We start from the raw sequence: 24,062 nt of genomic DNA, 5'->3' as shown, positions 1-24,062 counted from the left end.
CCGCTACCACCTCCTCTTGAGCAGGCGGTAGTTTTTCAGCCACCGTGGGGGTTAGCGCTTGATGAAAAGTCGCCCGCGTTAAACCCGCTAGCGCGGCTTTGTGAAAGGAGCCCAAAGTGCCATGAATTATATATACATTAATAACAATTAAGTTCCATTAATAACAATGCAGAAAATAAATATCCCTCCCCTCCCACCCAACAAATTAATCAAGAAATGAACCAGAAAAATATCCCCCCACCCAATAAACTAAAGTTTTAACCAAGACAACTATGTCGAATTAACAAAGGATGTCAACGGGCCCCAAACCAGTCTAAATAATTTGCTATTCCCTAATATATCTGCATTCATCTTTTCGTATTTGTAACCTAAACATAAACTGTCCCACCAAAACGGAAAGTTGAGGCGGTCCCAATTTGTCCAATTGCTGGTTATCAATTGCATAGCAATTCCTGCCGTTGTAGCGATCCATGGGAGGCGTGATATGCAGCAATGTTCAAAGGGATTTACAGAGTTGTGCGGGGATAGAAATCCCACCCATCTCCGCCTGTCCCCGCCAGGATCCTCTCCGTCCCCGCCAGGATCCTCTCCGTCCCCACCCGTCCCTGCCAGGATCCTCTCCGTCCCCACCCGTTCCCACCAGGATCCTCTCCGTCCCCACCCGTCCCTGCCAGGATCCTCTCCGTCCCCACCCTTTCCCGCCAGGATCCTCTCCGTCCCCATCCGTCCCTGCCAGGATCCTCTCCGTCCCCACCCGTTCCCACCAGGATCCTCTCCGTCCCCACCCGTCCCTGCCAGGATCCTCCTCGTCCCCACCCGTCCCCGCCAGGATCCTCTCCGTCCCCGCCCGTCCCCGCCAGGATCCTCTCCGTCCCCGCTCGTCCCCGCCAGGATCCTCTCCATCCCTGCCCGTCCCCGCCAGGATCCTCTCCGTCCCCACCCGTTCCCGCCAGGATACTCTCCGTCCCCATCCGTCCCTGCCAGGATCCTCTCCGTCCCCACCCGTTCCCACCAAGATCCTCTCCGTCCCCACCCGTCCCTGCCAGGATCCTCTCCGTCCCCACCCGTCCTCGCCAGGATCCTCTCCGTCCCCACCCGTCCCCGCCAGGATCCTCTCCATCCCTGCCCGTCCCCGCCAGGATCCTCTCCATCCCTGCCCGTCTCCGCCAGGATCCTCTCCGTCCCCACCCATCCTCGCCAGGATCCTCTCTGTCCCCACCCATCCCCGCAAGGAAATACCTCCATCCCCGCCCGTCCCCATAAAAAGCAGCAATTACTTCTGACAGGATCATCAATTCCACAGTTTCTTTTGCTGATTTCCTTGTGGAATCTCTTTGGTGGAATCCTTTTTTGTTTTCTGTTCAGGTAATTAACTTATAAACCCCCTTTTTTACTAAGGCTGACGACATTGGAAGAATGGGCGAAAAAGTGGCAAATGAGCTTCAATGTTGGGAAATGCAAGGTCATGCATATAGGGAGAAGGAACCCGATGTTCACTTACAAAATGGGGGGATCAATGCTAGGGGTCAGTAATCTGGAAAGAGACTTGGGAGTGATGGTAGACACGACATTGAAGGCGTCGGCACAATGCGCCACAGCCTCGAAGAAAGCAAACCAAATGTTAGGTATCATTAAGAAGGGTATCTCGACCAGAACGAAGGAAGTCATCCTGCCACTGTACCGGGCTATGGTGCGCCCGCATCTGGAATACTGTGTACAGTACTGGTCACCGTACCTCAAAAAGGACATGGCAATGCTTGAGGGAGTCCAGAGAAGAGCAACTAAACTGATTAAGGGTATGGAAAACCTTACATACACTGACAGACTGAAGAAGCTGGGGTTGTTCTCCCTGGAAAAGCGGAGACTCAGAGGAGATATGATAGAGACCTTCAAGATCCTGAGGGGCATCGAAAAGGTTGACAAAGACAGATTTTTCAATTTGAAAGAAACCACAAGAACAAGGGGTCACTCGATGAAATTGAAGGGGGACAGGTTTAAAACAAACGCAAGGAAGTACTTTTTCACACAGAGGGTGGTGGACACATGGAACACCCTTCCGGAGGCCGTGATAGGAAATAGCACAGTACAGGGTTTCAAGGAAGACCTTGATAGGTTCCTGGATAGGTTCCTGGAAGACAAAGGGATTGAGGGGTACAGATAAGAGCAGTGGAAGGTTTAGAGATAACTGTAGAGGTAGGCAATAAAATTAGTCAGGGACCGCTGACCAGGCAATATGCCTGATGGGCCGCCGCGTGAGCGGACCGCTGGGCTGGATGGACCTCTGGTCTGCCCCGGCGGAGGCGACTACTTATGTACTTATGTACTTATGTATATGGACGAACCCTGCTTCCAAAGCCTTCCATCCCCGTGGGAGTCTCATGGGCCAGAGGGGGGTCCTCGTGGGAGTCCTGTGGGTTAGGGGGAATTCCCGTGGGACCCCCGCAGGACCCACGGGAATCCCGTGATCCCCGTTCCCGTGCAGACCTCTAGGGATTGTTGATTCCAGCATGAGGTTAATCTGTCCCCATATTGACTTCCAAAAACTGAGTAACTTGATACGTTGTTAAAATGCATGTGTGGGTCTTTAGCGCGCACATCCATTATATTCCCATGGGCATCTTGGCATGTGACACGTGCACTACATTGGTTAGCGCTCGTTAATATGAGGACCGCTAAGTGACTTGCCCAGAGTATGCGCATGCAAATAAGAGCCTAAGAATAGCCGCACTGGGTCAGACCAATGGCCCATCTGGCCCAGGATCTTTTGGAGATGTTTTGTATACCTGTTACGTTGCTCGTATCTTCTGGCTGTGTAACCCACGCAGGAGCTCCAGCTGTAAATACGAACTGACGAGTCCTGCAGTCGAGCCTTGGTTATCGACTTGCTGCTTGGACAGAATTCAATCAGGGCATGTTTTCTTATCATAGCCTCGGAGGTTTAGGGAAGCTGTAAAGATTTTACACGAGGTCATCCAGTCCATCCTTGTATTTATGATTCCATAGTCCAGAAAACATTTGGAGAGACTTATTTACGAAAGCCACCTCTCGTGCTGTGTCTGCTGGGGAAATGCTTCATAAATAGTAGCCTAGCGTGCTGTTTTGGAGCCCCTCTATGGCCATGCCATCCCTCAGATGCAGTAGCGGGGGAGGAGGTGTTGCAATCAGCTATGGTTCTCGTATTGCCCTCTCTGTCCTCTCTCTTTCACTGCTTTCAATCTTCCTCTTTCTCTGCCTTCCCTCTCCTCACTTCATCCCTATTGCTGAACTCCTCCTCTATTTCCGTTCCTTTTCTCTCTTTATTCTTTATTCCTTATCTCATGCTTTCATTCCTTCTCCCCTTTCTCTTTGTCCTTCATTCCTCTTCTGTTCTCTCTGCCCCCTTTCTCTTTTTCCTTCTGTCCTTTGTCACTCTCATTTTACTCCTTCCAAGTTCACTCTTTCTGCCTTTCCCTCTCATCCTCCCTTTATCTATCTTTCCACTTTTCTCTCTCTCTCTACCCTCTTTACTTCTTGTTTCTTCTCTTTCTTTCTCTTCCTCTCCCTCTTCCTTTCCTTTTCCATGTATTCCTTTCTTTTTTTCTCCTTTCTTCCTGTTTCTCTTTTCCCTTCTCTCTTTAGCTCTTTGTGTTCTTTTCTTTCTTTTTCTCCCTCTCCCTTCTCTTTCTGTTCTTTTTCGTTTCCCTTTCTCTGCTGTCCCTCTTTTCCTGCCTCTTTCTTTCCCCTTATCTCTCTTCATCACTTTTTCTCTCCTTTATCACTCTCTTTCCCTCCCTCTCCCTTGTTCTCTATTCTTTCCTTCTTCTTTTCCTTTCTTTTCTTCCTCCCTTTCTATCCTCCATCTTCTTTCTTCCTCTCTTTTCTCTCTTCTATATCCTTTTTTCCTTGTCTCTTTATGTCTCTTCCACTTTCTTTTTTACTTTCTGCTCTTATTCTTCCTTTTTTTTCTGTTCTTGCTTGTCTCTTTCCCCTTCTCTCTCTCTCTCTTCTTTCAAACCTTCTTCCTATCTTCTTCTTTTTTTCTCTCTGTCCTCCCTCTTCTCTCTTTCTGCCAGTCTCTACCCCCTTCTCTATCTCCTTCCTCTCATTATGCTTTTTGTCTTCTTTCTTTAACTCTTTTTCCCTCATTTTCTTTCCTTTGCTCATCTTCCATTTCTCTGTCCTTCCTCTCCTCTCTTTCTGCCTTTCTCCCTTCTCTCCTTTCCCTGTCTTTTTTTCTCTCTTCCTCCCTTTCTGCATCCTTTCTTTTCTCTTGAATTCATGTCTCTTTTCCCCTTCTAGATCTCCATTTATCCTTTTCCTATCTCTCTCCCTTTTTTTCTTTCTGCCCTTCCTCTTCTTTCCCACTATTTCTCACTCTCTCTGTCCTTCCTCTTTTCTCCTCCTGTCTCTTTCCTTTGCCACTTTATCCATCTTTTATCCCCTTTTCTTTCTCTCCTTTCTCTCTTCTATCCCTCCCACTCCCTGTTTCTCTCAGCCCTTCTTTTTTCCTTTCCTTTTCTTCCTCCTGTCTCAACTCCTTGTTTTCTGCTCCCCTCTCATTTCCTTTCCTTCTCACTTTGCATTGTTCCTCTTTTTCTCCCTCTTCCCTTTTCCTTTCATTTTCTCCCCCCCTCTCTCTGTTATTCATCTTCTTTCTCTTAATCCATTTCCCCTCTTCTTCTTTTTTCTTTCTCTGCTCTCCCTCTCTCTCTTTCTTTCCCATAATTATGATATTTCTATGGTCATTATTTAAAATAATAGTAATCAAGGTCAACTTTTTTTTGTCCTCATGGTTTGCTTAGATAGAACTGGCCTCTGTTGAGTTGTGAGGTTTGAAACCTTCATACATAGAAGTAAAACCTGGATGTCTCAATCCGTCCTCCTTTTCCTGGAGCCATACGGTAACCCTACATTTTGCTGGGCAGACTGGGTGGACACTAGAGCAGCCCGATTCAGGGAAAAATATTTCAATTCGATTCAGCCAATTGAATCAATTTTTTGATTTGATTTTCCTGCCCAAATGGGTGTTTTTTTCAAACATCCTGGTGGGTTTCTTTTATAGCCTCTTCACCCCTTTTATAGCCTTTTTACCCCCTTTGCCCTCTCCTGGCGCTGTGGGTGTAAACAAAATAAACAAAAAATACTTTTCCTCTCTCTGTTAAATCCTAGCTCACGTTCGCAGTCTAACACCACTTCTGGCAGGATACACATTTCAAATCTGACATATTGTAATCACAAAACAAAAAATAAAATTATTTTTTCTACCTTTTGTTGTCTGGTCTTTATTCAAATCATGTAGGTCCCAGGCTCTTGTTGTCTTCTGATAACTCGCTTTCCAGGGTCTCTTTCTTGGTGCTAACCATCCATCTTCTATCTCTGTCCTCCCCTCCCTCCCCCGGAGGCCTGGCATCTTTCCTTTTTTTGTCTCCATCCCCAGATCCACCTTTTCTCTACCCTTTCATTCAACATCTCTCCCTCCTTCCCCACCACCCCAGGTTCCACCAGCTCTCCCTTTCTCTTCCCAACTACCCTCATATCCAGTATCTCTACCCCCCCCCCGCACCATCCCTTGTGTACAACTTCTCTCCCTTTCTGTTCCTTCCCTCCCTAAATCCCATTGTCCACCATTTCTCTCCCTCTCCTGTTTTTAGATCCATTATTTCTTATATCTCTCCCCCCATTTCCCCTCTCCCTCTCCCTCCCCCATATCCCCTCTCCCCCAAGTTCATCTCTCCCTCCCCCAAGTCCATCCCCCTTCTCCATGATCTCCCCCAAGTCCATCTCCCCTCTCCACCATCCATCTTCCCCCTCCACCAAGTTCATTTCTCCCATCCATCTTCTCCCCATCTCTCCCTTTCCAGTCCACCAACTCCCCCAAGTCCATCTTCCCTCCATGATCTCCCTCAAGTCCATCTCCCCCCTCCACCATCCATCTTCCCCCTCCACCAAGTTCATTTCTCCCATCCATCTTCTCCCCATCTCTCCTCTAGTCCACCATCTCCCCCAAGTCCATCTCCCCTCTCCCTCCATCTACCTTTATTTTGACGTTACAACGTGTTGCTGGTGGTGGTAGTTATTTAACGATCCACTCCTGCCACCACTCCTTGCGTCTTCTCTCCATTGTGGCCTGCCCTCAGTGAAAACTTCCTGTTTCCGCCTGGGCGGCTGAATAGAGAGAAGACGCCCGGAGTAGCGGCAGGGTAGTGAATTGCATTCGCTACCGCCGCTTTTGCCAGGCCAGGGAGGAGAGGAGAAATATTAATGCCCGGGAAGGAGAGAGCTTTGCTGCCGCCGATCTGCACGCAGAGTCCCATTCGGGCTTTCCCTTTGCCACCGGAGTCCTTGCTTCGATGTAACTTCTGGTTTTGCAAAGGACTCCGGCGGCAGAGGGAAAGCCCGAATGGGTCTCTATCAAGGGGGCTGACGAATCGGTAAATCCGATTTTCTTCCAAAACAAATCGATTCTAATCAATTCACCCGAAGTGAATCGGTGAATCGATTCGAATTGTGAATTGGGCAGCACTAGTGGACACATCTTTATCTGTTATCAGCGACTATCTTCTATAATAAAACCCTAAGCGCACATGCGCATTTAGGATGGCGTGATCCCTGCCACCGTGGTCTCTGGGTCCGTACCGAATTCCATTTTCAAACACGAAGGCAGGGAAAACGCCGGCGACTCACCCCTACCGCCCTCACTCACCAACCGCTGCCGACACTGCTCCTCTTCAAAGCAGCCTGCTGAGACAGAAAGAAAGACAGACAGACAGAAAGCGGCCAAGGAGAGAGAGAGAAAGAAAGAAAGAAGGAAAGACACTCACACACATCTATTCTAGCACCCGTTAATGTAACGGGCTTAAAGACTCGTGTTACTATAATACCCAGAAAACCCGGCCAGTCGGGTATGTTCTGAAGACAGGGTAGAGAACCCCTGCCTTGGGGTGTGCTGCAGCCAGTGATATGAACCCTCCACCGGGTTCTCTTGTCAGTTTTAAGAACAGAAGAACATAAGCAATGCCTCCGCTGGGTCAGACCTGGGGTCTATCGTGCCCAGCAGTCCGCTCACGCGGCTCCCCAACAGGTCCAGGACCTGTGCAGTAATCCTCTTATACCCTTCTATCCCCTTTTCCAGCAGGAAATTGTCCAATCCTTTCTTGAACCCCAGTACCGTACCCTGCCCTATTACGTCCTCTGGAAGCGCATTCCAGGTGTCCACCACACGTTGGGTAAAGAAGAACTTCCTAGCGTTCGTTTCGAATCTGTCCCCTTTCAACTTTTCCAAATGCCCTCTTGTTCTTTTATTTTTTGAAAGTTTGAAGAATCTGTCCCTCTCCACTCTCTCTATGCCCTTCATGATCTTATAAGTCTCTATCATATCCCCTCTAAGTCTCCTCTTCTCCAGGGAAAAGAGACCCAGTTTCTCCAATCTCTCAGCGTATGGAAGGTTTTCCATCCCTTTTATCAGACGTGTCGCTCTCCTCTGAACCCTCTCGAGTAACGCCATATCCTTCTTAAGGTACGGCGACCAATATTGGACGCAGTGTTCCAGATGCGGGCGCACCATCGCCCGATACAACGGCAGGATAACTTCTTTCGTCCTGGTTGTAATACCCTTCTTGATTATACCTAGCATTCTATTTGCTTTCTTAGCGGCCTTTTGCTCCTCTCTGGTGAGAGAGACAACAGGCTTTATTCAAAGAGGACTTATTCCCAATCTGTGCAAATGAAAATTAATAGTTTTGGTTTGGTTTGGTTTGGTGTAACTGAAGAAAAGCAAAAAAGCATGGAGCAGATTAGGTTGTTTTTTTGCAGTAATGCATCAAACAGCCCCCGTGAAGCACCCTGCAGCACATCGCAGAATGGAAGGATATAACAGTGAAGTACAGCACAGAAGAAAGGAGTGTAAAATATTTTGCCTCAGGACTGCACCTTTGATAAGACAGTCCAGCTGGGGCAGGAGGTGCGACTCTGTTTGCAAAACAGCTGGCCTTGTAAAACTGCAAACTATAATTACAGGGCCAAAGGCAGAGCGAAAAGAACTGTTTGAAGGCGTGGCGCTTACGTACTTCTGAGCACGCCATGAAGCGAAAGGTGGATAAAACTATGCAGTTCTGGCCTGCCTACTGCAGAGCTGCCAAGCTGTCTGCTCCCAGGAGAGAGACGCTAGGTCCGTTCTGGCATGTCTCTTCTGAGGCGCTAAGCCAGGGCTTTTTAACCCCGTCCTTTGGCATAACCCACCAGTCAGGTTTTTGGGATGTCCACAATGAATATGCTGAGATACGCCCTGTCTCCTTGCTTTGCAAACGTACGAGGGGGTGCTGAAAAGTTCTCAGCCCAACTAAGAAGAGAATGACGCGGATACGGCCCAATCAATTATCTGAAACAATGTCAAAAACATAGCATTTGGTTTCTGCAAATTAGCACTTCATGAAATACGATAACACTCTTTTCAGCTACGGCGGCAAAATAACGCTCAGAATTTAGGAAGTTAGTCGGTTGGGCTGAGAACTTTTTAGCAGCCCCCTCGTATGTAATAAAAGTGAGCCAAGGACAATCAAGCCATTGTGACATCACTGATGAGGTTGGTTCTTATTGGTGGAATGAGGCATTATGACATCACAATCAGCTCTGGTTACCAGAGACTGAAACTCTTCACACTACGAGGGGATGTTGAGAAGTTCTCAGCCCAACCAAAAAGAGAATGATGTGGACGTGGTGTAATCAACGATCTGAAATGATGTCAAAACAGAGAATTTTGCTTCTGCAAATTGGAACTTAACACTCTTTTCAGCTACGGTGGCAAAATAACGCTCAGAATTTAAGAAGTTGGTCGGTTGGGTTGAGAACTTTTTAGCAGCCCTCTCGTATGTAATAAAAGTGAGCCAAGGACAATCAAGCCATTGTGACATCACTGATGAGGTTGGTTCTTATTGGTGGAATGAGGCATTATGACATCACAATCAGCTCTGGTTACCAGAGACTGAAACTCTTCACACTACGAGGGGATGTTGAGAAGTTCTCAGCCCAACCAAAAAGAGAATGATGTGGACGTGGTGTAATCAACGATCTGAAATGATGTCAAAACAGAGAATTTTGCTTCTGCAAATTGGAACTTAACACTCTTTTCAGCTACGGCGGCAAAATAACGCTCAGAATTTAAGAAGTTGGTCGGTTGGGTTGAGAACTTTTTAGCAGCCCTCTCGTATGTAATAAAAGTGAGCCATTGTGACATCACTGATGAGGTTGGTTCTTATTGGTGGAATGAGGCATTATGACATCACAATCAGCTCTGGTTACCAGAGACTGAAACTCTTCACACTACGAGGGGATGTTGAGAAGTTCTCAGCCCAACCAAAAAGAGAACGACGTGGACGTGGTGTAATCAACGATCTGAAACGATGTCAAAACACAGAATTTTGCTTCTGCAAATTGGAACTTAACACTCTTTTCAGCTACGGCGGCAAAATAAGGCTCAGAATTTAGGAAGTTGGTCGGTTGGGCTGAGAACTTTTCATATCACCCCTTCATATCACATGCATATGTTATGCTATGTTAATCAGGTTTTCTATTTCGCCTTTGCCTATCCAGTTGAAGGTCAGATTACATTACAAGAGGTTGGGTTAGTTATCCAGGAAGTTATGCGCTTGTGATATACCACAGAAAGGTGGTATATCAAATCCAGTCCTTGAGGTCCACAACCCAGTCTGGTTTTTAAGATTTCCACAATGAATGTATGAGATCTATTTCTTTCCACTGTGTGCAAATAAATCTCGGACATATTCGTGATGGAAATCCTGAAAACCAGGCTGGGCTGTGGACCTTGAGGACTGGATTTCAGGATCTCTGCTTTATAGAATACCAGTATAACCCAGTATCATTACAGCAAACATTTAGGCAGTGACGTGCGTGCCAGCTATAGAAGTGGCATAATAATAATAATAATAATTTTATTTCTTATATACCGCCAAAGACATAGTAGTTTGAGGCGGTTTACAACGAAGGAGGGCTGGACAATCAGCGAAAATGGTACAATGGTACAAACAGAGAAAATAGGAACAATCAGCGAACAGTGGTAGAATCAGCGAAAATAGGTACAATCAGAGAAAATAGGTGGCAGAGAAAAATGGTACAAACAGAGAAAATAGGAACAATCAGCGAACAGTGGTAGAATCAGCGAAAATAGGTACAATCAGAGAAAATAGGTGGCAGAGAAAAATGGTACAAACAGAGAAAATAGGAACAATCAGCGAACAGTGGTAGAATCAGCGAAAATAAGTACAATCAGAGAAAATAGGTGGTAGAGAAAAATGGTACAAACAGAGAAAATAGGAACAATCAGCGAACAGTGGTAGAATCAGCGAAAATAGGTACAATCAGAGAAAATAGGTGGCAGAGAAAAATGGTACAAACAGAGAAAATAGGAACAATCAGCGAACAGTGGTAGAATCAGCGAAAATAGGTACAATCAGAGAAAATAGGTGGCAGAGAAAAATGGTACAAACAGAGAAAATAGGAACAATCAGCGAACAGTGGTAGAATCAGCGAAAATAAGTACAATCAGAGAAAATAGGTGGTAGAGAAAAATGGTACAAACAGAGAAAATAGGAACAATCAGCGAACAGTGGTAGAATCAGCGAAAATAGGTACAATCAGAGAAAATAGGTGGCAGAGAAAAATGGTACAAACAGAGAAAATAGGAACAATCAGCGAACAGTGGTAGAATCAGCGAAAATAAGTACAATCAGAGAAAATAGGTGGTAGAGAAAAATGGTACAAACAGAGAAAATAGGAACAATCAGCGAACAGTGGTAGAATCGGTGAAAAATGGTACAATCAGCAAAAATAGGTGCAATCAGAGCAAAAAATGGTACAGGGAAGAAGGTCAAGACAATCTGCGTAAAGGATCAATCCAAGAATGTAGGTATAACAAAGGGGTACAGTGGAAGTGGGCATGTAGGTAAAAAAACAGGGGGTGCAGACATAAGAACATAAGAACTGCCATCTCCGGATCAGACCCATGGTCCATCGAGTCCGGCGATCCGCACATGCGGAGGCCCAGTCAGGTATACACCTGATGTAGTTTTAGTCACCCATATCCCTCTATGCCTCTCATAAGGAGATGTGCATCTAATTTGCCTTTGAATCCCAGCACAGTGGATTCCTTAATAACCTCCTTTGGGAGAGAATTCCAGGCGTCTACCACTCGCTGTGTAAAGCAGAACTTCCTGGCATTTGTCCTGGACTTGTCCCCCCTTAGCTTCAAACCATGTCCTCTTGTCCGTGTCGTGTTGGACAATGTAAATAATTTATTTTCCTGCTCTATTTTATCGATGCCTTTCAGCATTTTGAACGTCTCGATCATGTCCCCTCGCAGCCTCCTCTTCTCAAGGGAGAACAGTCCCAGTTTCTTGAGTCGTTCCTCATATTCCAAGCTCTCCATACCTCTTATTAGCTTCGTTGCTCGTCTCTGCACCCTCTCCAGCAGTTTTATATCCTTCTTTAGGTGGGGAGACCAATGTTGGACACAGTATTCCAAGTGTGGTCTGACCATTGCTCTATAAAGCGGCATTATGACTTTCTCCGATCTACTCGTGATTCCTTTCTTTATCATGCCTAACATTCTGTTTGCTTTCTTTGCCGCTGCCGCGCATTGTGCCGACGGCTTCAGGGTCCTATCTATCAGTACACCCAGGTCCTTTTCTTGTTCGCTCTTACCCAGAGTTGCGCCTGACATTCTATACTCGTATTCCTTATTCTTGCTACCTAAATGCATTACTTTGCATTTCTCCACGTTGAACTTCATCTGCCATTGCTCTGCCCATTTCTCTAACTGATACAAGTCGCTCTGGAGTTCCTCGCTATCCTCCTGCGATCTGATTGCCCGGCATAGCTTTGTGTCGTCTGCAAACTTAACGATCTCACTGGATACTCCTTCTTCCAGGTCATTGATGTAAATATTAAATAGGATCGGCCCAAGAACCGAGCCCTGGGGCACACCACTAGTCACTTTCTCCCAGTCTGAGACAGCGGGTGAAGATGCGGTTTAAAGGGAAGCAGTTTAATGGGGAACGGGACATGGTGAGATAGAAGGGGCCAGGGTAGGGCGTAGGGGTCTTGGGGTGTGAATCGGGTGAAAAGATTAGTTTTTAGTAGTTTCCTGAAGTTTAAGTAGGATGAAGTGCGTGAGATGATGTGGGCCAGCCAGTTGTTGAGCTGACCTGCTTGGAAGGCAAGAGTTCGATTTAGATATCTTTTGAAACGGCAGCTTTTAGGGTAGGATAGCTAAACAGGTGGGTTCTGCGTGTGTGTTTGGATGGGCGGTCTAGGATAAAATGGGGTACCAAGTAAAGGGGGGCCGAGCCAAGGATGGATTTGAAACAGAAACAGGCGAACTTGAATTGCACTCTTGCTTCCAGGGGTAGCCAGTGAAGTGGGTTCAAATCCCACGCTGCTCCTTGTGACCCTGGCAAGTCACTTAATCCCCCCATTGCCCCAGGTACATTAGATAGAGTTTGAGCCCACCAGGGCAGACAGGATAAAAGGCTTGAGCACCTGAATAAATTCATATAAACCATTCTGAGCTCCCCTGGGAGAATAGTTTAGAAAATTGAATGAATGAATAAATATTTTTATATCAGGGTACTTATAAAAATGTACTGTGTTATACCTGCTTTTTGAATTTTTGGAAGGAAAGTTTAGTCCTGAGGGAAAGGGGAAGGGTTCCATAGAAAACAGAAAATTCATAAAATTGCATTCATTCAGATATATTTCAACACGATGGAGGGGATTAATTAACACTTCTCTGCTGTATTCATGGACGATTCCACCCCTCCCCCCCACATACACTCCTTTATGGTCTTCTTTAACCCTAAGGTAGGAGCAGTGGCATATAAAAAGGGATTGAAGGAGCACCCCCTAGGAGCTGTACCCAGAGCGAACAGCCCCCCCCCGCCCTGCTCCCCCGCCCCACCCCCCTTGGTACACCACTCTCTGAGGTCTCCAAAAGTTAGTTTAAAAATGTATTAAAATTAGTCCAATAAAAAGATGACCTTATTCCCATTTTCTGTTTATAAATGTTTATCAATACAGCTACAATACTACTTTATTCTAAAGCAACAAAAAATATTTTTTCTACTTTTTGTCATCTCTGGTTTCTGCTTTCAACATCTTCTCTTCACTCTCCATTCCATCCAGCGTCCACCCACTTTCTCTGTCTCTTTTATTTTTCTCTGTCTCCACTCCGTTTGACAAGCTCTGGCATCTCTCTCTTCTTCTTTCCTTCCCTCCTTCCCACTTAATCTCCTTTCCTTCCCTGCCCTCATGCCCTGGCATCTTCCTCCTCTCCTACCTTTCCACCTCACCCTCCCCGTCCATGCTTCGGTATCTCCTCTCTTTCCTTTCCCTCCCACCCTTCTTTCTCCCTGATCTGGCATCTCTGTCACCATCCCTCCCCCCCATGACCTGGCATCTCTTCCTCCCCCTCCGTGGCCTGGCTTCTCCTTTCTTCCCTTCCCTCCCTCTTTCATCTCCTCTCCCTTCCCTGTTCTTCCTTCTCCATCCCTCTCCTCCATTGGGTGCAATATTTTTCTCTCCCTCCCCTCCCCTCCCTTTGTCAAACTGCAGTCATCAGTGCAACATTCACAATTCACTGCCCTTGCCGGCGTTGGGCTTTCCTCTCTGCCGGGTCCTGCCTTCACAGAAACTGGAAGTAGGTGGGCCCCAGCAAAGAGGAAGTCCCGACGCCAAGCATGACCCGGCAGAGAGGAATGCCCAATGCCAGCAAGACCAGCAAATTTTGGATGCTGCTGCTGCTTGGATGAAGTTCTTAATGGGTGCCGGCCCTCAGAGGAGTCGTCATAGCAACCCCTTATGGGGGCGGACCCCCACCCCCACCGCCCCTTGGTATGCCACTGCATAGGACCTTACTTCATGCACCAGTACCTTCCATACTAGAGTGCAATTTGGCCTCATCAATTTTGCTCTCCAAGTGGTCCCTCTACCCTCAACTTCTCCTCTCCTCACTCTCTCTTTGATTAACATTCAATACCTGAACTTTAGTTCTTAATCCCAACGTGTTATTCATCTGTCCTGACTTGGGTTAAATCTGCTGTGTGAGATGCTCTGTGGTCCCGTCTGTGACTATATCGAAATCCGTTTCTAAAATGAGATGAAAACACAGTTACTAAGCAGTGATAGTGGCGTAGGAAGGGGGGGGAGGTCCGCCCTGGGCGCTTTCATGGTGGGGGCACCTGCACCCATCTTCCTCTCCACCCCTCCCGCCCCTTTCCTTCCCCCGCACCCCTTTAACGTTCTGGGCGCCAGCAGCATCCTCAGCCTGCTGCCAGCGTCGGCTCTTACTCTGATGTTGCGTCCTGGACCCGCGCCTAAGAAGTGAAGAAGCTGATGCTGGTGCGAGCAGCAGGTTGGGGTTGCTGCTCGCGCTGGGAATGTTAAAGAGGTACGGGGGGGAAGGGAAAATAGCTTGCGTGCGGCAAGAGGGGACGAGGAAGGAGCGGATGGGGTGGGAGAAAAAAAAGAGGGCAGGGGAGAGGCGCCACCACCCCAGGCGCCTCTCAACCTCGCCACGGCCACTGTTGATAGTGGCTGGGGCCGTGGATCTCCCACATGTGAAATGTGTATGGGAGAAACAGAATAGAGGCCCTGATTCTACAAAAGACAAGTACGGTTAGGCGCCTAGATTGGCACGCCTAACCGATTGAAGCGCCTAACTTAATTTTTTTAATTGGCGTAATCAGCGCTGATAATTGAAAGCGCCATTAAGAAAGCAATTTAAAAAAATGAATTAGTTGGTAGGCGCCTACCACTTCAAGGTAGGTGTCAACACCGAGGCATCTACCAATAAATAAGTGTGGTTAGGAATAGATTTTGGGTGAACTTTGGGGGTGGTTTGACTTAGGCGCACTCATCTAGGCCGAGAAAACCCTGGCCTAAATGGGAGTGCGCCTAAGCTTTTAACACCTAAAAAAGCGATTCTATAAGCGGCGCCTAGTAGATGATTTGCAATCGTACTCAATGGTACCTAGGACCTAGGCGCTATTTATAGGATCAGGGCTGCCCAGTTATAGAATTGCTCCCTAAATAACTTTATTAAAATTACCCCCACGATGTTCAGTATGTTATCTGTTATTTTCGTATGCAAAATTAACGTGTTTTTTTCCCTATTCTTTTAAAGAGAATGACGAACTTCCCCACAACACTCTCATGGATCAGACTCGCACCAAACGCAACAAATTCCACTGACGAAGAGAGTCCCTACAAGTGCATGTTTGATGAAGATTTCAAGTACATTCTTCTTCCTGTGTCCTACGGCATTGTGTTTTGCATTGGACTGATCCTCAATGTCCTGTCTCTTTACCTGTTCATCTTCAGGATTAAACCATGGAATGCCTCCACCACATACATGTTCAACTTGGCCCTATCGGACACGTTGTACGTTGTGTCCCTTCCACTGCTGATCTATTACTACTCTAAGGGAGACCACTGGCCCTTCAGCGTGGCCTTGTGCAAAATAGTTCGGTTCTTATTCTACACCAACCTTTACTGCAGTATATTCTTCCTCCTGAGCATCAGTATTCACCGCTTCCTGGGTGTCTGCTACCCCATTCAGTCACTGCGCTGGGGACTTGTCCGCTACGCGAGGATTGTTTCCGTCATCGTCTGGGTCACCATCGTTGGGTTTCAGTCCCCAATGCTCTACTTTGTCAGGACCAGCACGAATGGCGATGACATCATCTGCCATGACACCTCCAGCAAGGAACTGTTTGACCAATTTGTCGACTACAGCTCGGTTTGCCTGGTTGTGCTGTTTTGCGTCCCCTTCGTTGTCATCATCATTTGCTACAGTTTAATGGCTCGGACACTCATGCGGCCCAGTTCGGCAACCTCGACGCCTTCCAAATCCAAACAAAAGTCCATCAAGATGATCATCATCGTTCTCGTTGTGTTCATCGTCTGCTTCTTACCTTTCCATGTCAACCGCACTCTGTATTATTCCTTCCGGAAACTTGACCTTAGCTGTAGCACTCTAAATGCCGTCAACATTGCCTATAAAGTAACGCGGCCCTTGGCCAGTGCTAACAGCTGCCTGGACCCTATTTTGTACTTTTTGGCGGGGCAAGCCTTTCGGAAGAATCTCCCAGTTAGAAAAAAGGTCAGACACATTACAAATCGCTTTGCCCCACCTGGAAAACTGGGAGTGCAACAGGACAACAACAGACCATCAGTCATAACTAGGATGTGAGAGGAAAGACCCCCTTCCAGTTGCCCTCACTTGCTCGTGACCAACCCTTTGGTTGCACAGTGTGTTGACTTTCAGCCCAAAAGGAAATGGTACTCCTGAGCCTGTGGATAATCCTATGTGTCCGTGGTCACTGGGTTGATGACTAGGGTAGCTGCCCTTGGACCTTTGTATGCATTCATTATTATGTACTAATTGTCTAGCTCCTATGTTCTAACCCTCATCTCTTTTGTCTGAGATGGGAAATGGTTCAAGTTTACTGAAGCTCGTACATGCACATTGCGCCACCATATTGAAATGCAAACATACCGTCCAAGCTCTCGGAAGTGCATGTTCCACACGTTTACTAAGCACATATAAGTGCAAAAGCAAGGTAAATGCACAAGTTCACTTTGCAAACTGGGTCGATAAGCATGTAACATATGGACACGTGAGGTTACCTGGTTCAACATATGGTGCAAAGATACATAGGTAAACAGCAAACCCTGTATGAGGGTAACTTTATATCAGGTCACCTAGGTGGAGAGGGCTCAAAGATACACGCACAGCTTTCTAAGCACATTCTATAAAGTGGTGTGTGTAAATTTTCAAAAGGAGGCGTGGCCAGGGGAGGAGCAAGTATGGATCCTAGGCGCTCCTAAAAGTTTAAGCGCACTGTTATAGAATATGTCCGATCCGCGCACAACTCAGGCAATGGCATTTAGGCCTGCTTTTCATTGGTCTAAATGGGTGTGCCTAAATAGTAGCCATGCGTACGGGCACTACGCATGATTTTATATACGGCGAATGGCTTTTATAGAACTGTGGTCGGTGCTGATTTTTTTTTTTTTTAGGCACCGTATATTGAATTTGGGGGTGAAGGACTGCTTCCGTGACGAATAAATGGCCAAATGAAAATGAATTAAGCAAATCTGTTAAGCTGATTACAAAGTTGTAAGCGTAGCTGGTTTTAAGAAAGGTTTGGACAAGTTCCTGGAGGAAAAGTCCATAGCCTGTTATTGAGGAAGACATGGGGGAAGCCACTGTTTGCCCTCTATTGGTAGCATGGAATATTGCTACACCTTGAGTTTTGGCCAGGTACTAATGACCTGGATTGGCCACCGTGAAAACAGGCTCCTGAGTCCTGAGCTTCATTGACCATTGGTCAGACCCAATATGGCTGTTCTTATGCTCTTATGTGTGCCAAGTATAGGACAATCAAGCCATTGTAACATCACTGATGAGGCTGGCTCTGAGGCATTATGACATCACAATCTCAGCTCTGGAATGTTGCTCTCATTGGGGTTCCGGAATCTTGCTATTCTTTGAGATGCTGGAATGTTGCTACTCCTTGGGTTTTGGCCAGGTACTAGTGACCTGGATTGGCCACCATGAGAATGGGCTTGATGGACCATTGGTATGACCCAGTATGGCTGTTCTTATGCTCTTACGTGTGCCAAGTATAGGACAATCAAGCCATTGTAACATCACTGATGAGGTTGGCTCTGAGGCATTATGACATCACAATCTCAGCTCTGGAATGTTGCTTTCATTGGGGTTCCAGAATCTTGCTAGTCGTTGAGGTTCTGTATGGAATGTTGCTACTCCTTGGGTTTTGGCCAGGTACTAGTGACCTGGATTGGCCACCGGGAGAACGGGCTACTGGGCTTGAAGGTCCATTGATCTGACCCACTGAAGCTAGTCTTATGTTCATGTTGAATCTTGCTTGCTGTACACCACCTTGGGTGAATTAATCTCTTCATGAAGGCGGTTAATAAATCCCAATCAATAAATCCATGTTCCCGGAAATGACTCAGAAAATTATATGAAAGAAAAATTTTCCAGCTGCTCAAACCTGCTTGCAAAAGACTCCGTACCCAGCAGGTGTAGCAGGTGTCCCTCAAACATAGTCAATAACATGAAACATATTTGGTTCTTTGGGTGAGTCCAGGTCAGTTTTACTTTGTCAAATCAGCACCGAGTTCTCTGCATTATATATTTGGTATACAGTGCTCCCCCACGAATTCGCGGTCGATAGTTCACAGTCCCGGTTATTCGCGGTATTTTCCGACCGCGAACTGCCAACCGGGAGAGGACAGCTGGAGAGGCAGGAGAGGGCAGCCGGAGCGCTGGTGAGTGCAGGAAATCACTCGCTGTACGCTCCGACCGCCTCTTCCTGTACTAAAGTCGGGCATTACCCATCAGGAGCTGCTTTGACACGTACCTCCTGATTGGTAAGGCCCGACTTTAGTACAGGAAGAGGTGGTCGGAGCATACAGCGAGTGATTTCCTTCACTCGCCGGAGCTCCGGCTGCTCTCTCCTCCCTCTCCCGCTGCCCTCTCCAGTCTCCCCCACGAAAAACCATATTTGCGGTTTTTAAAGATTCGCGGGGGTTCCTGGAATGGAACCTCCGCGAATATCGGAGGAGTACTGTATAGTTGTTTACCCCCTCTTCTACGAAACCGCGTTAACGTTTTTTAGCGCAGAGAGCCGCGCTAAATGGCCCGCACTGCTCACGACGCTCATTGATTTTCTACGGGATTTAGCGTGGCTACCCACGCTCGAAGCTGCTAGTGCAGTTTCATAGAAGAGGGGGTTAGTCAGTTTTACAGGCTTAGAAGGGCAGTTTATAAATAACTAAATTATTTTTAATATTGTTATTATTTTGCATGATAGAAATATTTTAAAAACTATTGCAATGTCACAATTCTGACATGTAACAGCTCTTCTCTAATATCTGAAAAGGTACCTTTGAATGGATTTGCTCAGTAATTTTACAAAAGAATAGCCATACTGGATTAGACCAATGGTCCATCTAGCCCAGTATCGTGTTTTAAGAGTGGCCAGTCCAGGTCACAAGTACCTGGCATAAACCCAAATGGTAGCAACATTCTAGAACCCCAAAAAGTAGCAGGGTTCCAGAATCCCAAAGAGTGTCAAGATTCCCTATTAGCAACATTCCATGCTATCAACCCCAGGGCAAGCAGTGGCTTCCCCTATGTCTGTCTCAATAGCACATTATGGACTTTTCCTCCAGGAACTTGCCCATACCTTTTTTTAAACCCAGCTATGCTAATCACTGTTACCACATCTTCTGGCAACAAGTTCCAGAGCTTAACTATTCATTGAATATTTCCTCCTATTTGTTCTAAAAGTATTTCCATGTAAATTCATTGAGTGTCCCCTAGTCTTTGTACTTTTTGAAAGAGGAAAACATTGATTCACTTCTACCTATTCAACGCTACTCAGGATGTTGTAGATCTCAATCATATGCTCCTTTAGCTATCTCCTTTCTGAGCTGAAAAGTCCCAGCCTTTCCTCACACGAGAGGCGTTCCATCCCCTTTATCATCTTAGTCGATCCTCTATGAACATTTTCTAATTCCATCATATCTTTTTTGAGATATAGTGACCAGAATTGAATGCAGTACTCAAGGTGAGGTCGCACCATGGAGCGATATAGAGGTATTATAATATTCTCGGTCTTATTTACCATTCCATTCCTAATACAAATAATTCCTAGCATACTGTTTGCTTTTCTGGCCACTGTTGCACTCTGATAGTGCTGGCCCCTGACACTATCTAGATCAGGGGTGTCAAAGTCCCTCCTCGAGGGCCGTAATCCAGTCGGGTTTTCAGGATTTCCCCAATGAATATGCATTGAAAGCAGTGCATGCACATAGATCTCATGCATATTCATTGGGGAAATCATGAAAACCCGACTGGATTCCGGCCCTCGAGGACCGACTTTGACACCTGTGCTCTAGATTGTAGACACCCGCATAGCTAGCAAGATCAGCCAAATCAATTGTGTCAGGGCAGAGCAAGAGCAATATTCAGCTTTTAACTTATGGGGCTCCTCATAAAGACAGGACTGACTTTAATGCAGTCCTGTTTATGTGGTGACTACTGTTCCCTCTAAACCAGGGATCTCAAAGTCCCTCCTTGAGGGCCGCAATCCAGTCGGGTTTTCAGGATTTCCCCAATGAATATGCATTGAAAGCACTGCATGCACATAGATCTCATGCATATTCATTGCGGAAATCCTGAAAACCCGACTGGATTGTGGCCCTCAAGGAGGGACTTTGAGACCCTGCTCTAAACTGAGCGGGGGTCCTCCAACTGCAATGCTGCCAGTAGGTGGTGGTGTTTCAATATTATGTTTTCAATTGCTAGAGAGAGGCAGGTCCCTTGGAGTCCTGCAGAGTTTTTCTGTGCCTCACTATTTAAAAAAAATGATAGTGAAACAGCACCCTCCACTGGCAGGACTGTAGGTGTGGAGTTCTGCTCAGCTTCGAGAGAACAATGGTGGTGGCCTTGGCTGAATATTGGCACGTAAGGGGCTAAATGCTGACTCCGTCCCCAAAGTAGCTGATTTTGCTTTAGGCACTATGTGGTCATTTCAACAGCACTACTAGTTAACCCTTTCAGGACCAAGGGACATATTTGTCCCATAACTTTAAAATCCTATAAATTTTGATTGGGATAGTCTAGAGTTCTAAATTTGATATGTACGGATTCCATAGGATACTGCCTTTATGTAAACAAACTGGTTCCGACATTCATTCATTAGCGTCGTTGCCAGATTGACGAGAAGATTCACTTGCCACACTGTCCATAAGCCAGAAGTGTGATTTTTTTTAAATAAAAATAATGATATTTCACCAAAAAAATCAATTTTTTGGCATCTGCAAGCCCTTTTTACCATAAAAATGTCGTCAAAACCACAAAAATTGGCCTACGATCCTTATGGTCCTGAAAGGGTTAAAATCTAATAAATTTTGATTGGGATAGTCTAGAGTTCTAAATTTGATATGTACGGATTCCATAGGATACTGCCTTTATGTAAACAAACTGGTTCCGACATTCATTCATTAGCGTCGTTGCCAGATTGACGAGAAGATTCACTTGCCACACTGTCCATAAGCCAGAAGTGTGATTTTTTTTAAATAAAAATAATGATATTTCACCAAAAAAATCAATTTTTTGGCATCTGCAAGCCCTTTTTACCATAAAAATGTCGTCAAAACCACAAAAATTGGCCTACGATCCTTATGGTCCTGAAAGGGTTAAAATCTAATAAATTTTGATTGGGATAGTCTAGAGTTCTAAATTTGATATGTACGGATTCCATAGGATACTGCCTTTATGTAAACAAACTGGTTCCGACATTCATTCATTAGCGTCGTTGCCAGATTGACGAGAAGATTCACTTGCCACACTGTCCATAAGCCAGAAGTGTGATTTTTTTAAATAAAAATAATGATATTTCACCAAAAAAAATCAATTTTTTGGCATCTGCAAGCCCTTTTTACCATAAAAATGTCGTCAAAACCACAAAAATTGGCCTACGATCCTTATGGTCCTGAAAGGGTTAAAATCTAATAAATTTTGATTGGGATAGTCTAGAGTTCTAAATTTGATATGTACGGATTCCATAGGATACTGCCTTTATGTAAACAAACTGGTTCCGACATTCATTCATTAGCGTCGTTGCCAGATTGACGAGAAGATTCACTTGCCACACTGTCCATAAGCCAGAAGTGTGATTTTTTTAAAAAAAAATAATGATATTTCACAAAAAAAAATCAATTTTTTGGCATCTGCAAGCCCTTTTTACCATAAAAATGTCGTCAAAACCACACAAAAATTGGCCTACGATCCTTATGGTCCTGAAAGGGTTAAATGCCACTGAAGAATAAGTGGTTAGCCAAAAATAAGTGATTTATCCAGCCAGGAAACCATTTTGAATATCCATCTCCAGGGAATTTCTTGACTCCCCTAGCAGAATCCCTGGCAATTGCTTTTAAAAAAAATTGTTGGCACTTAAAAAGGACCAGATTTAGATTGAGATGGCCCTAATTAGATAATGTTTTGATTTTATTTTGGAGACCGTGCAAGATCTTACTGTAATTTTGACCATTGTGCTTCCTGTGTAAGCCTCCTTGAATGTTAACCTCATCCTGTGCCAAATTAATATTATTTTCTTAATCACGGACATATTATAAAAGCCTATTTTCTGTATATGATGTTTTTAAGTTGTGTACTTTGCGGTCTGTGTTGCTTTGGACCTCAAGAAGAATTTGCCAAAAATGATGCAAATGAATTTTGACACCCCCCCTTCCCTCCTCCACCCCCGCCTATGTCTTTTCTTCTTCTGTTTGATTCTTGTGCAATGATATCTTTGAAATAATCTTATGCTTGGCCAAGAAAAGGTATTATGTCATACAAAGCAGTTTTCCCTGTGGCCAACCTGGCTAGTTAAAACATGTTAAGTCTAAGAAAAAAACAAAAAAACCACCCTACGTGCTCTGGAAGGCATCAACAGTGTTGGCCACAACTCAACCTTGAGCTAGTAATCCTTCTAGATTATAGGAGGACAACCGCCAACTCGCACTGCAATTGGATGCGTTTCAGACCGTATTTGCAGCATGACTAGCCAACCTCCATCTGCCTGACCGGGAGCAAGACATTTTGTTGAATAATCTTGGCATCGGTGGCATGCCCTGGCTCGCCTTCAGTACAAGCCTCTTGGAGAAAGGAGTCGTTTACCGGTTCAGTCTTGCTCTGGTTGTTTCCTCCGAAGCAGTGAACGTGTGCAAGCTTGAGAGAGGAAACAGGACAGTGGCATTGCAACGGGCATGTCCTGAAGTAAAATAGAGAATGCATGCTGTCAAAATGGCATTTTTTTGGTGATACCTAAGTAGAGAATGACACGGGGACAATCTTCCTCATCCCCATGGGATCTCTTTATTTATTTACTCAATTTGATATCCATCCCGCTCTCCTCAACGAGCTCAGAATGGGGTACAGGTTATTTGCGGGGGATAGGGGCAGAGCCGGACCGCGAATGGCGAAAAACCGTGAATATCCGGTGCTGACCCACCCCCGCCTCACCCCGGCATCCCGGCCTTACCTGGTAGTCTAGCGGGTTTTCGAGGCAGGAGCGATCTTCCTACGCTCCTGCCCCATGCAGATCGCCAATAGGAAATGGCTGTGGGGAGTTCCCGTAATCTCTCGAGACTACGACGGGAACTCCCCACAGCCATTTCCTATTGGCGATCTGCACGGGGCAGGAGCGTAGGAAGATCGCTCCTGCCCCGAAAACCCGCTAGACTACCAGGTAAGGTCGGGATGCCAGGGGGGAAGGCAAAAATATGGGTTGTTTTTTTCCCCATCCCCCCCCAAAAAAATTGCGATTATGTGAAATCGCGAGTGTGGAAACTGCGAATGGGGAGGGGGAAGTGTAATATACTGTCAAAACAGGTTAATTTGCCATATTTAATACAATGTTCTTCCTAACTCAGCATATACAGAGAATCTAGTTCCAACATACATTTCTTTTTTTCATTATTATTATTATTACGGTAATCATACGGCAATAGGCAAGGGATTAGGTGAAGCAAGCTCTGTCCCTGTCCCTTTCCTGCAAGCTCGGCCCTCATCTGCACAAGCCCCGAAAACTTTAAAATCATAAGTGATCGAGGCTTGTGCAGTTAAGCAGAGCTTGCAGAGACAGGGCAGGAATGAAACTCGTGGGGACGGGTCGGGGATATTAAGATCCTGGGAGGACAGGGACCAATATGTCCCCGTGTCATTCTCTAATACGTAGTTCCATTCATTATACCTACATGGCGAAAATGCGTATGAGTCGAGCCTCTTTCATTTGAAAGGAAACTTTGCAATGAGAGGTCACAGGATGAAGTTAAGAGGTGACGGGCTCAGGAGTAATCTAAGGAAATACTTTTTTACAGGAAGGGTGGTAGATGCGTGGAACAGTCTCCCGGAAGAGGTGGTGGAGACAGAAACGGTGTCTGAATTCAAGAAAGCCTGAACTTTTCAAACC

The 24,062-nt window shown here is 45.8% G+C and overlaps 1 protein-coding gene across 3 annotated transcripts in view; it reads left to right on the top strand.

Moving 5' to 3' along the window:
- P2RY2 (purinergic receptor P2Y2) overlaps positions 1-24,062 on the top strand; it is a 92,021-nt gene that overhangs the window by 41,695 nt on the left and 26,264 nt on the right. The window contains exons 1-2 of one of the 3 annotated variants that reach the window (XM_033949826.1): positions 7,939-8,070; positions 15,173-17,484. The exons of 1 other annotated variant lie outside the window; for it this stretch is intronic. In XM_033949826.1, coding sequence (XP_033805717.1) covers positions 8,059-8,070; positions 15,173-16,240 — 1,080 coding nt within the window. In that variant the 5' untranslated portion in view covers positions 7,939-8,058 and the 3' untranslated portion in view covers positions 16,241-17,484. Of the gene's footprint in view, positions 1-7,938; positions 8,071-15,172; positions 17,485-24,062 lie in introns of those variants that run through there. One more of the 3 variants, XM_033949827.1, reaches the window with a different exon arrangement.

The sequence above is a fragment of the Geotrypetes seraphini genome, chromosome 6, assembly GCF_902459505.1.
Source record: "Geotrypetes seraphini chromosome 6, aGeoSer1.1, whole genome shotgun sequence".
NCBI lineage: Eukaryota > Metazoa > Chordata > Amphibia > Gymnophiona > Dermophiidae > Geotrypetes > Geotrypetes seraphini.
This window is presented reverse-complemented; position numbering and strand designations above follow the sequence as displayed.